Source organism: Mesoplodon bidens (genome assembly GCF_964165515.1).
Source record: "Mesoplodon bidens genome assembly, chromosome: 2".
Lineage (NCBI taxonomy): Eukaryota > Metazoa > Chordata > Mammalia > Artiodactyla > Ziphiidae > Mesoplodon > Mesoplodon bidens.
The window spans coordinates 165,549,481-165,563,176 of record NC_138177.1 but is presented as its reverse complement, the minus strand read 5'-3'; the positions used below and the strand labels follow the sequence as shown (position 1 = coordinate 165,563,176).

The 13,696-nt window shown below is 53.8% G+C and overlaps 1 protein-coding gene across 1 annotated transcript in view; it reads right to left on the bottom strand.

Annotated features, from left to right (window-relative positions):
- Positions 1-7,702: 7,702 nt before the first annotated feature.
- WASF2 (WASP family member 2) overlaps positions 7,703-13,696 on the bottom strand; it is a 72,106-nt gene continuing 66,112 nt past the window's right edge. The window contains exons 8-9 of the mRNA XM_081223467.1: positions 12,648-13,162; positions 7,703-11,691 (exon numbers count right to left, since the gene is read on the bottom strand). Coding sequence (XP_081079593.1) covers positions 11,534-11,691; positions 12,648-13,162 — 673 coding nt within the window. The 3' untranslated portion in view covers positions 7,703-11,533. The remainder of the gene's footprint in view (positions 11,692-12,647; positions 13,163-13,696) is intronic.

Genomic DNA, 13,696 nt, shown 5'->3' with positions numbered 1-13,696 from the left:
TACTTTTGAGTTTCTGAACTAAAGAGTCAGAGAGGTTAGTTACTCCGTTGATAGATAAGAGAAAGATTTATCTGTATATATGTGCACATACAAAGAGAGTATCTATTTATTATTTATTTATTTATGAATTTACTTATGGGTGTTAACGGGAAAAAAAGAGACCCACACCTTGAAATCCAGGCCATACCAGGGTACTCCCAGTCCCCAACACCCTCACTTCTGACCTCAGTTCCTAGACGGGGGAAAGGGAGAGAGAGAAACCACGTATTTTGTTATTATTTTTGCTTGTTTTTTATCAGAGAGATCATAGAAACCAGAGCCTTCTCCCAGGGCCCGCCACCCTCGGGTTTGCAGGGGGAACACACCAGCCTCTGGTTTTTTATTTTTTTAAGAGACCATCACCTGAGAAACCGAGAATTCCTCTGCGCTGGGGGCCGGCTGCCCTCTGGTGGCCATTTTGGGGAAACTGCAGCCCGGCCGGCAGCCGGGACCAGGCCAAGCAACCCCAGCTCCACTCCAGCCTGGTGTCCAGCGCCACAGCCAGAGCCTGGCGGCCAGGCTTCACCCTGCGGTGCCCTAGAGGAGGCAGGGTGCGAGCCAACACCAGACCCCTCTGCCAACTGGGTTATGGTCCCCAGTGCAATCCCTATTCCTGTCCCTGACCCAACCCTCAATAAAAAATGATTTTGTGATAAATTTGTCTGTGTGTGTGGAGGGGGTGGAGTGGGGCCTGATGGGGGACAGCCTGGAATGGGAGGATTATGCCAGGCCTGGGGGCCTGTGGGGTATATGAGGAGCTGGAGACTCAGGTGGAATGTGGCCGGCAGGTGACACCTCCCACCCCAGGATGCCAATCTGATGGGTCCCCCTGCTCAGACACAGGCACCGCCAGGCAAGAACCCCACCTCCCCCTGGGGACTGGAACCCCTGTTGCTAGACCCTTTTGGGGTTGAAGATGCCTACATCCTGCCCACATGAGCTTTAGCTTGGGCTTTGGCATGAAGTATATACTCAAAGCATGTAGGTGTTCTTAACAACAGCCCTTTCCAGTGATGGGTGTTTGCTGTGTGCTAGGCACTGCGCTAAGTGTACTACACCCATTACCACATTTATGCCTAACAAGCATCCCATGGCACAGGTAATAATAACTTCTCCATTTTACGGATGAGGAAACAGGCCGAGGGAGATTCAGTGGCCAGCTCAAGGTCATACAGCTAGGAAATGATAGAGCCAGAATTCAAACCAGGAACACTTGTTTCCAGAACCTGTGCACTGTCTACTGGCCGATGCCCACCCCCATCTCCTTCCTTCCCAACCCTAGGGCTGGACTCAGGTTTGTGTTGGGGTTCATTCTCACAGCCAGCAGCCACATTTTGGGAGGTGGCCGGTGGGGGTCTGTCCATTCAGGAGCTGAAAGAGCTTTTTTGCTATGCAAAGGTGAGTGATGGTAAGTGTGTGCGTGTGCCCTTGTGTGCATTTGAGGATGTAAGTGTTCAGAACCCTGAATTTCGGTGTTTTGGAACCAGAAAGGACATGTTCAACAGGCAAGGGCAGGAGCAGGTTTGGGGTGTGGCTGAAGAGGAAGCTCTGACTACCCAAACCCTCCATCTTCCTGGGTGGGCAAAGCCTGGAGGTGGGGCCCTCAGAGCATCTCCACTGTACAGATGGGGAGACTGAGGCCCGAAGAACAGCCACTTGCTCAAACTCACACAGCTGTGCCAGGCTAGGACTCAGGTCTCTCTCCATTTCCCTGGCCAGAGATTTTTGCCTGGTGTTCAAGACCCCTCCCCAGTAGTAGCCACAGGAATCCAAGGGGAGTGGACACACCAACAGGTGCTGGGTCAGAACTGGTGGAGGGCGGCCCTGGGCCTAGGTACACATAGCTCCAGTCCAGGCACAAAGTGGGGAGGGTCCACCAGATCTGGCTGAGGCTTATCTCTCTCCCCACCTTCCTGGAAGGTCCCTGGGAAAAGACCCCCATTCAGGAATCACCTGTTCTATGCCAAACATTGCACACATCACCATGGTCCACTGGGTGGTACTATTGCTCTCCCCACTTTACAGAAGAGAAAGTTGAGGCTCTGAGAGTAATGGGTTTTCATTTATTCACTTCTGTCCTTGTGGACAGCTTAAATTCTAGCCAGGGGAGACAGTAATAAAGAGATAAGCTAAAACATGGTAATGTCAGAGAGTGATGAGTCCTCAGAGAAAAACAGAGAAGGGGCACAGGGAGCGTGTGTAATCTCTAAATGAGGGGGCCCCCAAAAGGCCTTCCTGAAGGTGACGTTTGATTTGCCTAAAGTCACATAGTAAAAGAGTTGAGCTGAGATTTGAACCCAGGTCCATTTGACTCCAAATCTGTTTCTTTCCTAGGTGAGGGAATGGGTTTCAGGAGCAGCTCAGAAACAGCAAGCAAGGAAACCAGGGCAGGGAGCTCTGTCCCCAGGCTAGGGAAAATTTGGGGCTCTCCAGGCTACCCCTAGACCTTTGGGAGGGGCGGTGTAGGAACAGGCCTCCTTGCTGCCTCCGCCTCACTCCCAAGGAGCACCCACCAAGGACCAGAAGGAGAGGGGCCAGGTGCCTCTCCTGCCCTGGGTGGGCTTGGCCCTTTGCTTCCCCATCCTAGCTTCTGGCTCCAGGGCCCAGCAGGGCCGAATGCTGGCCAGCCTCATGTCTGCGAGGGCCTGTGATGGACCCTCATGCTGTGAGTCCTCCTCTGTCTGTCTGGGTGTGGCTGTGGGGTGGATCTGAGACATTTCTGGGAGCCTGTATCTGTGGTCTCTGCCTTGGGTCCTGGGCCCACCCTGAGGGTGTCTGAATCTGTCCCTGGGTTGGGGCCTCTGTGCGTGGTGGGGCTAGCTGGCTTCTCCCTGCTCCCGGGATTCTTCAGATACACCTCAGGTCTTCCCTGTGCTCCCCGCTCTGTGTTTCCTCCAGGAAGCCTCCTTGGCTAAGCCCTCCTGTGGCTGTAAAGATGCGGTTTATACAACACACCTTGCTACGCTTCTCCTTAGTAAATATTTATAGAGAAGTCTTGCCTTCCTCGTTGGAATGGGGGCCCCTAAAGGCTGTGTCCCCTCTCGAACTGAGGGTCCCTGAGAGAAGGGACACGTCCGCCCCCCCAAACTGAAGCCTCTATGTCTATTTCAGCCTCAGACTCATCTGGTGCTCGGCCTGGGGCTGCTCGGCACCACATGCCTGTGTGTGTGCGTGTGCGTGCCTGTGTGTTTTTTGGGGGGGAGTAGTCAAGCCTTCCAGCCTCTCTGCCTTTGCCAGTTGTCCAACCCCATGCCTGACCCCACCCAGTTGCAGAGGCCTGGGAGGGTGAGCTGGGCAGTGGGGGCTCCCTGGCTTGGGGGAGGCAAAGGCTGGGGTACAGAACCCTGCCTCTCTGCCAGGGTAGGCCTTGGGGTGGGGGTGGGGCCCATCTCTCCTCCCCTCCTTCCCGGGTCCTGTGTAGAGGAGGGGGGCAGCCCCCGCCACGGCCATGGCCGCCTCTCCCTGCAATAAGTGAGGAGACAGCAGCTATTAATATAAGATGAGTTCACGGGCTCACAGCTTCTGCAGGCTGGAAAACAGGCTCCTGGGGCCGGGGGCTACGGCAAGTCTCGTCTGTCAGATTCTCTCCCGGAGCCTGGAGCCCATCAACCCCACATCCCCCAGCTCCCTACATGCTGAGACCTGGGCGCACACAGGCACGTGCACACAGGCACACACGTGGGGGTCCAGGTCTCTGGCTGTTCAGAGAACACACACACATATACCCAGATGTATCTGCATACTGGTACGCACACCTGTGCACACAGATATATCATGGTACACATGTACACAGACCATGTCAACTTCATGTGCACATGTTCGCATGCAGAAGCACATACTTAAATGTATGCAATGCCCTTGCACACACATGTATACACACACACTTACCCTTATATATACATGTGTGCACACAGGTCCAGACACGCTTGCATACCCAGACCCATCTGCATACCACTGCACACCCACATATACACAGGCACAAAACTGCACACGTGCATACAGATGGCATCCATAATCATGTCCATACATTTGCATACAGGACTACATGCAAGGACCTGAATGCACGTACATGTCTTTCGCACACAGTGTACACACAGGCACACAGGCTCCTCACTGTGAGTGCTCAGCAACCAGGAATTCACAGGCAGACCCTTGGCTTCCAGCACCATCCGGCTGGCTCAGCCTCCCCTCCCCCAGCCTCGTGACAGGCAGCTCATGCTCCTGCCAACCCCAATGCCCGCCTTTGGCTTCCCACCCCCCGGGGGTCCCCAGATCCCTGATTAACCCCCTCACTAATTGGCCACCAGCCCCTTGACTTTGCTGCAGGCCTTCTCGGGAGCTGGGAGCGAGAGGCTGCAAATTGGCCACGCAGGATGGGTCTGGGGAATAGAGTGCAAGGCGGGTGGTGGGGGGTGCTATGAGCTCAGGGCCTGGCTGGAGCCAGGCAGGGCACCCCCTATACCAGGGCTGGGGGGGCACTGGTATTGTATTCTCATGGGAGAGCACTCTAGGATTCGTGTGTACCCAGTCACCTGAGCTTTCCCTGAATGCACTTTTACACACACTTACCGGTCATGTGGGTGGACATGCCCCACCCCACTTCTCCACACAAATGCACGTGAACATTTGCACACACCCAAGTACACTCATGAACAAACCCAATAAGCATACAAGCAAAATCCTGCCTGTTCATAAATTCACCCGCCAGATACACAAAGACCATTTACGTACATACATCCAAACATACTTCAACTAAACACACATATGTATCACATGTATACAGGGTTGCAAACACACAAATTTACATGTTACACATGCCTATGAATGTACACCTAAGTATACCTGTAGGCATGCAAGTACATCCACATCTGTGTGTGCACACCCGTGGAGTCCAGGCATGCGTGCACACACCACTCCGGCGTGTGCCTACCTTGATGAACTAGCAAGTAGCCACAGAATAGGGAGAACCCCCATAGCCAGCCACTGGCTTTGCAGAGGAATAGGGAACTTGAGGTTCCTGCAGTCTATAGGCAGGGGTGGGGAGTGGTGGAACTCAACTAATGCCTAAGCCTGGTACTTCCTCTGGGTTCTCCTCGGCCTTCAGGGCAGAGGTTCTGGCTTTTGCTTCTGTAGTTCCTGTCTCCTTGGCTCTGGACCCAAGCCCATAGGGTGTTCTACTTTCTTGTAGGCAGCCTGGGGCATTGGAAAGAAGAGGGTTTCTATTTCCATGCCTGCTGTCAACTTGCTGTGTGACTTCAGACAAGTTGCTGTATCTCTCTGTGCTTGTTTCCTCAACTATAAAATAGGAATAAAAAGCTTTTAAAGTGTTGGTAATCCTTCCAGAACTGGCCTGAGGAGTCCACGGGGTCATGTTTATGGATGTGCTTTACTCAGGAACACATCTGGGAGAGGTTAGTTTCCAAGATAGTGAGATACCGGGGGGTCGGCGGTGGTGGGGGGCAGCATACATCATCCTGGTCAACCCCTCACTGAATAGTGGAAGAAGCTGAGGCCCAGAGAGGGAGCAGCAAGGTGGGAGCAAAAGAGCTGACCTCTGACTTCTCAGCCAGGAAATCTACTCCTCTTTAAATATGTATGCAGAGTGTGAGCAGGTGTGTGCACAATTCCCCAGGTAAGGGTGGGGATGACAGCCTGCTGTGGTGGGAAGGTATCTCTGCAGGACTCCTGCCACCATGGTACTGACAATTCTACCATGAAGAGATCCTTTTGGGTGTGATAGGCTTATTTTTTGTCTTCCAGCTTCAGACCCCTCACTAGACACCTCTTCTCCTGGGGCTAAGGCTGGCTTTGGGGAGCATCTGAAATAGCTCCTAGCCTCATGATCTGGGAGGGAACTAGCTGACAACCACCCCAGAGCAGAACTTACAGGAAGTGGTGCTAGGTTGCCCTGGCCACTGGGTGACCAGGAGGGGGCAGTGAGGAACTGGCAGAGGCAGCACGAAGGGAGGGGTGGCTCCTGAGGACTTTGTGTGAGGTCTGCTCGCACCTACGTGTGTTCCTGTAACTGTGTGCTGATCTGTGCCCTTGTTTGCACAAGGATAGGACTCTGTGTGCAGTGTGTGCACATCTCCGTGTGTATCCATGTCCGAGTGTGCATAGATGCACCCATCTGAACAGGCGTGTGCACATACTGAAGGCATGTCTGACGGAAGCCCCAGCCCATACCTAGGGAACTCACTTTGTTCCAGGCAGTTGAGGGCACAGGGTACTTTAACTCTAAAGGTCTAGGATAGCCGAACCCTCAGTCTAGCCCACTTGATTTCAAAGTAAGAGCAAAAATAACCATCACCTATAAAACCGGGCACCAGGGGGTAGGGTAGACCGTAACAGAAAACCTTTAACACACCCCCTCACACCAAAGACCACGATGCTAGATGGAGAGGTTCTGAGAACGTTTTAAGTTCCATGGTGGACAGAGCACAAGAGACCCATGTGCAAACCATGGCTCTGCTCCTGGCCAGCTATGTGATCTTAAGCAACTCAACCTCTCTGAATCCTTTCCTCATGTGTAAAATGGGAGACCCTTGGTTCATGAGGTTGAACTAAAGTGTATGCAGTCTTGGGCAGGTAGTAGTAAATGCTCTTTCTTCTCAGGATTAGCCCAAAGAGCTGAAGCTCCCAAGCGGAGGAGCCGGAATTCAAGCTCAGGCCTCCTTCTTCCCAGAACCACATTCCTTCCCTCCAATTCCCCACCAAGGGCGGCTCCTGACACCACCATTTTGTCTTCTCCCAGGGCGGGCGTCTGGCTGCCTGTCAGTCACCGGCCTCGGGAAGCCAAGTGCTGACTAAACACAGGCCTGAGCAGGAGGGTGGAGCGAGGGGCTCCGCCCGGGGCGAACTGGCTCCCGCGCCCCCTCCCCTGCACCCCACCTCCAGCGATGAGCTCAGAGTGGCTGGCGCAGCACTTGCTGACAATTCAAAACTTCTGCCCCCTCTCCTGGGATGCCAGCGGGTGACTCTCTCTGAACAGCAGGCGTGACCAGCCAAGTCACTAACCCTGCTCCCAACCCTCTCCCGGGGCCACCCCACTGTGTTTGCTGGGCCCAGAATTGGGTGTCTACTCATAAATCACCCCCAGGGGCAGTCACCCGCAGCAGCCGGGTTCGGAACAACCGTTGCTTCCTGGGTAGGTCATTTTTTTGGGGTCAGAATATAAACTGAGCTCCCTCACCTTCCCAGGCAGAAGGGGCATGCAGCACCCTAAACCTTTTATCGGATTCCATTGTAAATCATTCTATTTAAGGTAAGTTGCTTGGGTCTGAGAGGCAGACAAGATGTCGGCCAGATGCTGGGAGGCGGCATCAGCATTCAGCCTGTGCTCCTCTCCTGCCTGATGCAAGGAGTCTCCCTGGCCCCAGCACACCCCTCTCAGCCAGCTGAGGGCCTCTAGGTCCCCCAGTTGGGTCTCACCCTAACCCAAAATGATTTCCAGCCTTCACCCCCCACCTCCTGCACAGGGTGCACCATCCAGACCCAGAGGCCTCCCGCCCTCCAAGCCCAGCCACACCGACCTCCCTCTGGAGCTCTGGCCACCACCCGTGGCTATCAGTCGCCCCCTTATAAATGCTTCTCCCATTACACACATATACGTGCACACACACACACCCCAGAGGTGGCTGCGTGGTTACAAGACTTTATCAAATTATTTAAGATGTTGGCATTTATGCATTTGCATGTATACGTAAAACAATTACACAGAATCTTCAGGTCACTGGGGTGCTAATGTGGTACACACATGAGCCTGGCAGGGACTCAAGCAGGACCAGGCTTGGAGGCACAGGGCTTTGAAAAACTAGACCTCCTTCTAAGGACCTGAGAGGAACAGGGTGACAAGGAAAGGGTCACTTCAGGGGTCTGGCTTAACCCCTGAAGGTTAGAGCTCAGAGATCCATCTTACGCTCCTTTCCCATCTTCAGGGGAAGGGGGCTCATTTTCAGACTGTAACCCCACTATGTAACAAGCCCAGTCCCTAAAATCTTGATGTGGCAAACACACCCAAGAATCCACTGGACCAGGTCCTCATAAATATGTTTGTATCAGAGAAAACAAGGCACTTCGGGAGCATGACGGCTCACTCTCCTACACATACACCATTCTAGACAGAAAGTAAAAATTGGTTAGTTTCTCAAGTGAGTTAAGTGACTAAACTTAATACAATAACAAAATTGTTCCCTAGCCCTTCCCGAGGCACAGGATGAGGCGCATCTCTGGGTAACACCTGGTCCCAGGTCAGCTGAACCCCGGTAGAGCTCAAAGCCTCTCTCCTGAGCAGAAGCCCCTGGCCTTGGGGTCACTGCCCCCCTCCTCAGGCCCTGAGGTCAGGTGAGGGGGGTTGCAGCAGGCGGCAGGCTGACAGCAGAGCTGGGACACGGTGGGAATGCTTACGCAGGGTCACCAAAGCCACAGAGACCTCAATCTGTCCGAGCTGGCGCTGCTGAGCCGGAGGATCGGCGCCACGGGAAGAGATTTCACATTAGCCCTGACAACACCGCCTCAGCTCTGCGGTGACACTGGCCAGGGTCGTTTCTGAGGGCGCTTGAGCTTCCGCTGGAGGCGAGCTGGAGCTTGGGCCAGCTGCTCTGAGCCTCCGAGGGATCACTGAGCCTGCCCCCTCCCTGTGGCTGCTCCTCTGGAATGTACTCATCTCACAACCAAGGCAGAGTCACAACTCACTTCTGACACTGCCGAGTGGAAGCTGGGCCCCTGGGCCGCAGGAATGGGGGCAGGTCCCCTGGGCTGGGCAGAACAGGGGAGGGAGGCGGCTCCTTGGCTTCAGCCCTTAGAGTCCTTAGGGGCCATTGCTCCATACTCTTACCAGCCTCAGCCCAGTTTAAATAATCACTAAACTTTGCATTCTACAATTACAGGATTCCAAAGATAACACAATTACCTGCACAGGGTCCTTTATCATCTTAAAGGGCTCTGGGTTTAAAGAAGTTTTTTTTTTTTTTTTTTTTTTTTTGGTGCACATATGCATAAGGAGAGCCCAGAGGGCCTCTCGGCTGACTGGGTCCCCAGCCCCCCGAGCTGAGGAGGCTTCGCAAGGCCGGCTGCTACAAAGCGCCGAGCTTGGCTGCATAGATTTTAATGAGAGCATCGGGCAGAGCTGTGCTGTTGCTCTCCGGGACTTTCAGATCATTACCAAACCAGCTGTAGGATGAGAACACAGCATATCGAAACCCTAGGAGGTCACTGAGCTAATGATCTAATCCTACCTTCTGCAGGCAGTGGCCCTCCCCACCTCCTCCTGCCCCCAGCCCTTTCCAAGGCAGACTCCGTCCATTCCAGAAGCTAGGCCAACACCGCCCCCCTTCAAGGTCAGAGAATGATAGTGAGTAGTGCTGGCTCCCCCTTCTCCGGAAAGGAGGGGGATGGGGGTAATTTAGTCAAAGCCATTAGGCCCAAACCCTGGCCTAGCCAGGCCCCAGGACTCCTATTTGGGAGAACCACTGCCCTCCACCTGCCACTTTGGTCACTGCTGGGTTGCAGCCGGGGGCACCTTCGACAGCCATTTTAGAGTTCTGAAGAAAGCACCTTCAGCTTCCAGAGTGCACAGTGGGAGGCAAGGAGGGGGTGCACACCGTCTGGTACGCTCAGCACTGGGGCCTGACGCCAGCCCTGTGCCAGAGATGCGTGATCTGGGAGAGGAAGGAGGGCACACTCTGGAGCAGCCCCTGCAGGAGGGCACGCTGGCCTCTAAAGACTCGGTCCCCACACCCCAAGTCCACAGAAAGAAGGCTGACGGGGAGCATTCAGCCAGGGCACAGTGGCAGTACCCACGATTACACCCTCTCCTCAAGCTGGAGGGGTTGATGAGGGCTTTGGCAATTACTATAACCATTTGCTGTGCTGGGTAGAGACAGATCCTGTTTCTCTTTGTTTCAGGGCTCGAAAAGCCGGAGAAGCCAGAAGCCAGTTTCAGCACAAGAGGCTACACAATAGTTAGGGCAGAAGAGAAGAAACCTCACTGTTGGCCAAAGTTGACCAGTTTTTTCTGAATAATAGCACCTGTGTATTAGCTCTGGGAATAAGGGGGAGTGAGGGAGGGAACGTCACTGTGCAGCGAGGAGGGGAGCTGGAAACAAGACCCAGAGTCCTTCTGCCTTTCGATCCTCCTCATGGCCCCCCACCCCAGGGCAGCTACCTGCAGCAGCTGCCAGCCTGAAGGACTGAAGTTTCTACAGTTGGAAGGACCTATGCTTAAACTGGGGAAATAAAAGGGGGAGGAGTTGCAGAGGAATTGAAAGCAGCACCTGTCACGCTGCCTACCCGCTTCCTTCTCTCACTACCTCTGGTCCCCCAAAGGGCAGCTCTCAAGGCCAGGTGCTTGGCTGGTGATAGGAAAGGGGGAGCAAACAATTACAAGAGAGGCCATGAGGGTCTGAGCAGCACTGATAGGCCTGGCACAGGCCCTGAGCCCTTCTACTGGGACCCCCACCTGTGGTGAGGTCTGTAGTAGTACAGAGCCAAGAACTGCTCTGCCCGGGCTCCAGCAGGTGCCCACCATGTGGTCCCAGAAAGCACAGGTGTCTTGGAATCAGGAACTCTGGGGTCTAGCTCTGTCATCATCCAACTGTGTGACCTTGAGCAAGTCACTTCCCATCTCTAGGCTTCAGCATCATTCAACCCAGTTCCACCTTTTTCCAGTCCTGCAGTTACAAGTCTCTAAGCTTGGCTCCCGAGAGCCAGAAGAGGCCCAGATCCCTGTGTGTCAGGGCTAGTTTGGTCATGAGTATTAGAGGTTAGAACCGGGCTGTGGTGCTTGGAGGCACCTGGTGGTGAGGGAGGGGCATTTAAGGAACGTGGAACACCACATTCAGGGGAGGGACCCTGGGAGGGAGGGAACCACCACTGCCTCCAGAAAGGCACTGCTCTGAGCAGAGGGGTAAGACATTTCTTTGGGGGCTTGATGGCTCCTGGAATAAAGGGCATCCAGACATAGAGATGGCTTAGCAAAAGGCAGCCTCACCCTGCTGATGAGGGCAGAAGGGGGAGGCACTGGGCATGCGGCTGCTCTGCCCTCTCAGTGCATGGGAAAGGGGCCAGCTGTGCCAGGCAGGCTTTAGGACCAGAAGATGGCTGGCATTATCCAAAGTAGCTGAGGGCAAGGATTCTAGAAGAAGACCACAGAAAATGGCTCCTAGGGGAAGGCACCAACTCCAATTTAAACCCAATCAAAGGGATCTGCTTTGGGGTTTTCCCTTCTCTTCAATATGCAACAGTCACTTGAAGGGAAGAGGGAACATCTCAGCTACTGAACCTCAGGAGCCCCATGGGCCTGACCTCGGGGAGATGGGAAATACATGTTGATTTGGAGGAAGCACATGGATATATCTTTGGTTGTTTCAGGGAAGGCTCTGGCCCCTTGAGATTCTTTTTTTCCTCCCTTTTTTCCCCTTGGGACTGTCGGGGTAGGCATCAAAGGAGGCACGTAGGAAGGAAAGAAAAAGGAAGTGGGCAACAGGCAGAAGAGTTAATCCGACCACTCGTCCTCATCAAACTCAGAGGAGTCATCTTCTGAGTCGCTGTACTCCACAGCAATGCGACGTGACAAGATGGTGGCCACGTCATTGCCCACGACATCCCGCTTCTCTTGTTCCCGCTGCTCCTCAACCCTGCGCAGCTGAAAGCCTGGTGGGAGAGAGAGAGAAGGGTTAAGTGGTGCATCAGTCTCCGAATCCATCCAGGACTGTGGAAGAGGGAGCGGCCCTCTTGGTGGTGGGTATTGGAAAGGACAGTGAAAAAGAAGGACCCTCTGGGAAAGCAAGATCCTCAGGACAAGAAGTAAAGACAGGTTTTATGAAATTGTGGCCCCAGTGCTATAGGTGTGTCTGAAAGGAGCCTGCCATTCTTCCCAGTTTCCACGCTTCCCAGTTTCTCAGGCTGGTGAGGATGGTACTTCTCCCAAGACCGAGTTGGGAGTGGCTGCCAATCCCCACCTAGTGGGCACTCAGTCTGCCCAAGTCATTGATTTTCATGAAGCTCAGCTGCCTTAGGTTGTCTCCACTAGACAACCCTTCAGTTCCTGGAGGATCAGACAGAAGAAACCACTCCAGTCCCTTGGGACCAGAACCGGCCTCTGACAGAAAGAGAATAAATGCCCCATGATAGTGAGATGATGATGAGGGAGGGGAGGAAGGTAGGGTGAAAGGAAGGGAAGGGGATAGGAGAAAAAGGGGAGAAGGAAGGGGGTGGGAAGCGGGGGAGTAGGGAGGAAGGATATGAAAGGCAAAAAAGTGGAGGACAAGGAGTGTCTGAGTCCAGCTGAGGAAGTACCTTCTAAGACAGTGATTCTTGTTTTTCTCTGGGGCACAAAATGGATGCAAACATACACAAAGCATAAATTTCCAAGGAGTTCAAAGATCCCACGTTAAGAAGTCTTTACTTTAAACCAAGGTGGAAAGAATATAAACCTCTATTTTTAGAGTGAAGCCTTTCTTCACGCTGATCTGAGGTCTTAATCTCTCCCCACCCAACGAAAGCTATTCCCTTGGAAGGCCACAGAACCCCTTGTCCACCCTCCAATCAGTCTCCCAGCTGCAGAAAGACAAGGCTTCATGATCCCGGACCCACCACTGGGATTTTACCTTGACGGATGGCTGAAAGCAAGTCGCTGCGGGCATCGCTCACAGGAGGCAAGGAGGACTTGGGCTTGGTGGTGTCAGAAAGTGGTGAAGGTGCAGCAGGCTGGCCATCTGTACCACTGTAAGGGGGAGGAGGGGGCCCCGGAGGAGGGGGAGGCGGGGGAGGCGGAGGTGCTCCTCCTGCTGGCTGGGACAAGGGAGGTGGTGGCAGAGGTGAGTAGTCAGCTGCTGGCGGTGGGGGAGGAGGTGGAGGGGCAGCAAAATCGGGGTGAGGTGGGAAAGATGGGGGTGAAGGTGGTGGTGGCGTCCCTGGAGACCCAAATCCTCCAAGTGGTGGTGGGGGTGGAGTGCTCATCATCGGAGGTGGAGGCGGAGGGGCAGGTGGTGGAGCAAACCCAGGTTTGGGGCCTGGCGGAGAGCCCAGAGGAGGAGCTGGTGGTGGATGGCTTGGGCTGACCACACTGGATCTTTTGGGTCCAGCTAAGCCAGACCCTCTTTGGTTACTGTCTGCTGGGTAGCTAAAAGGACAAAGCAAAAAGACCCACCGTCACTCTCAGGATGCAAACCTCCACCTTTAGTGAAGCTTATCTATAAGCCTAGGTTCATTTTGGTTGACAGTATCATTTCATTTTGCCTCAAATAGAAAGAACCCGGCGATGGTCAGAACAGACCAACAATGGAATGGGCACCCTTGTAAGGTAATGAGCATCCCATTAGCAGAAATTGAGAAAAACTACCTGAAAAAAGTGGACTTAGGATTTCTGCAACAGGTAAGGGCTGGCCAAGATCATCTCTTAGGTCCCCCTCAAACTTTTCAGCTCTCCAAGGGAAGGCACCCTTCTAAGAAGAAGGGTCAGTTCAAGCCTGGAGCCAGGACTAAGAAGGCACGCAAGAAAGAACTGGAATAAAAATTCAAACACCACTACCCACGGGCTCTGCTCCACAGGCTATTAACATTCACCAGGTCTTATGAGGGCAGGAAAGCCAAGCCAAGCTGACCGAACCTGAGCGGGGTACAGATTTAGGTGAATGTACCTTCAGTGCTCATGTGG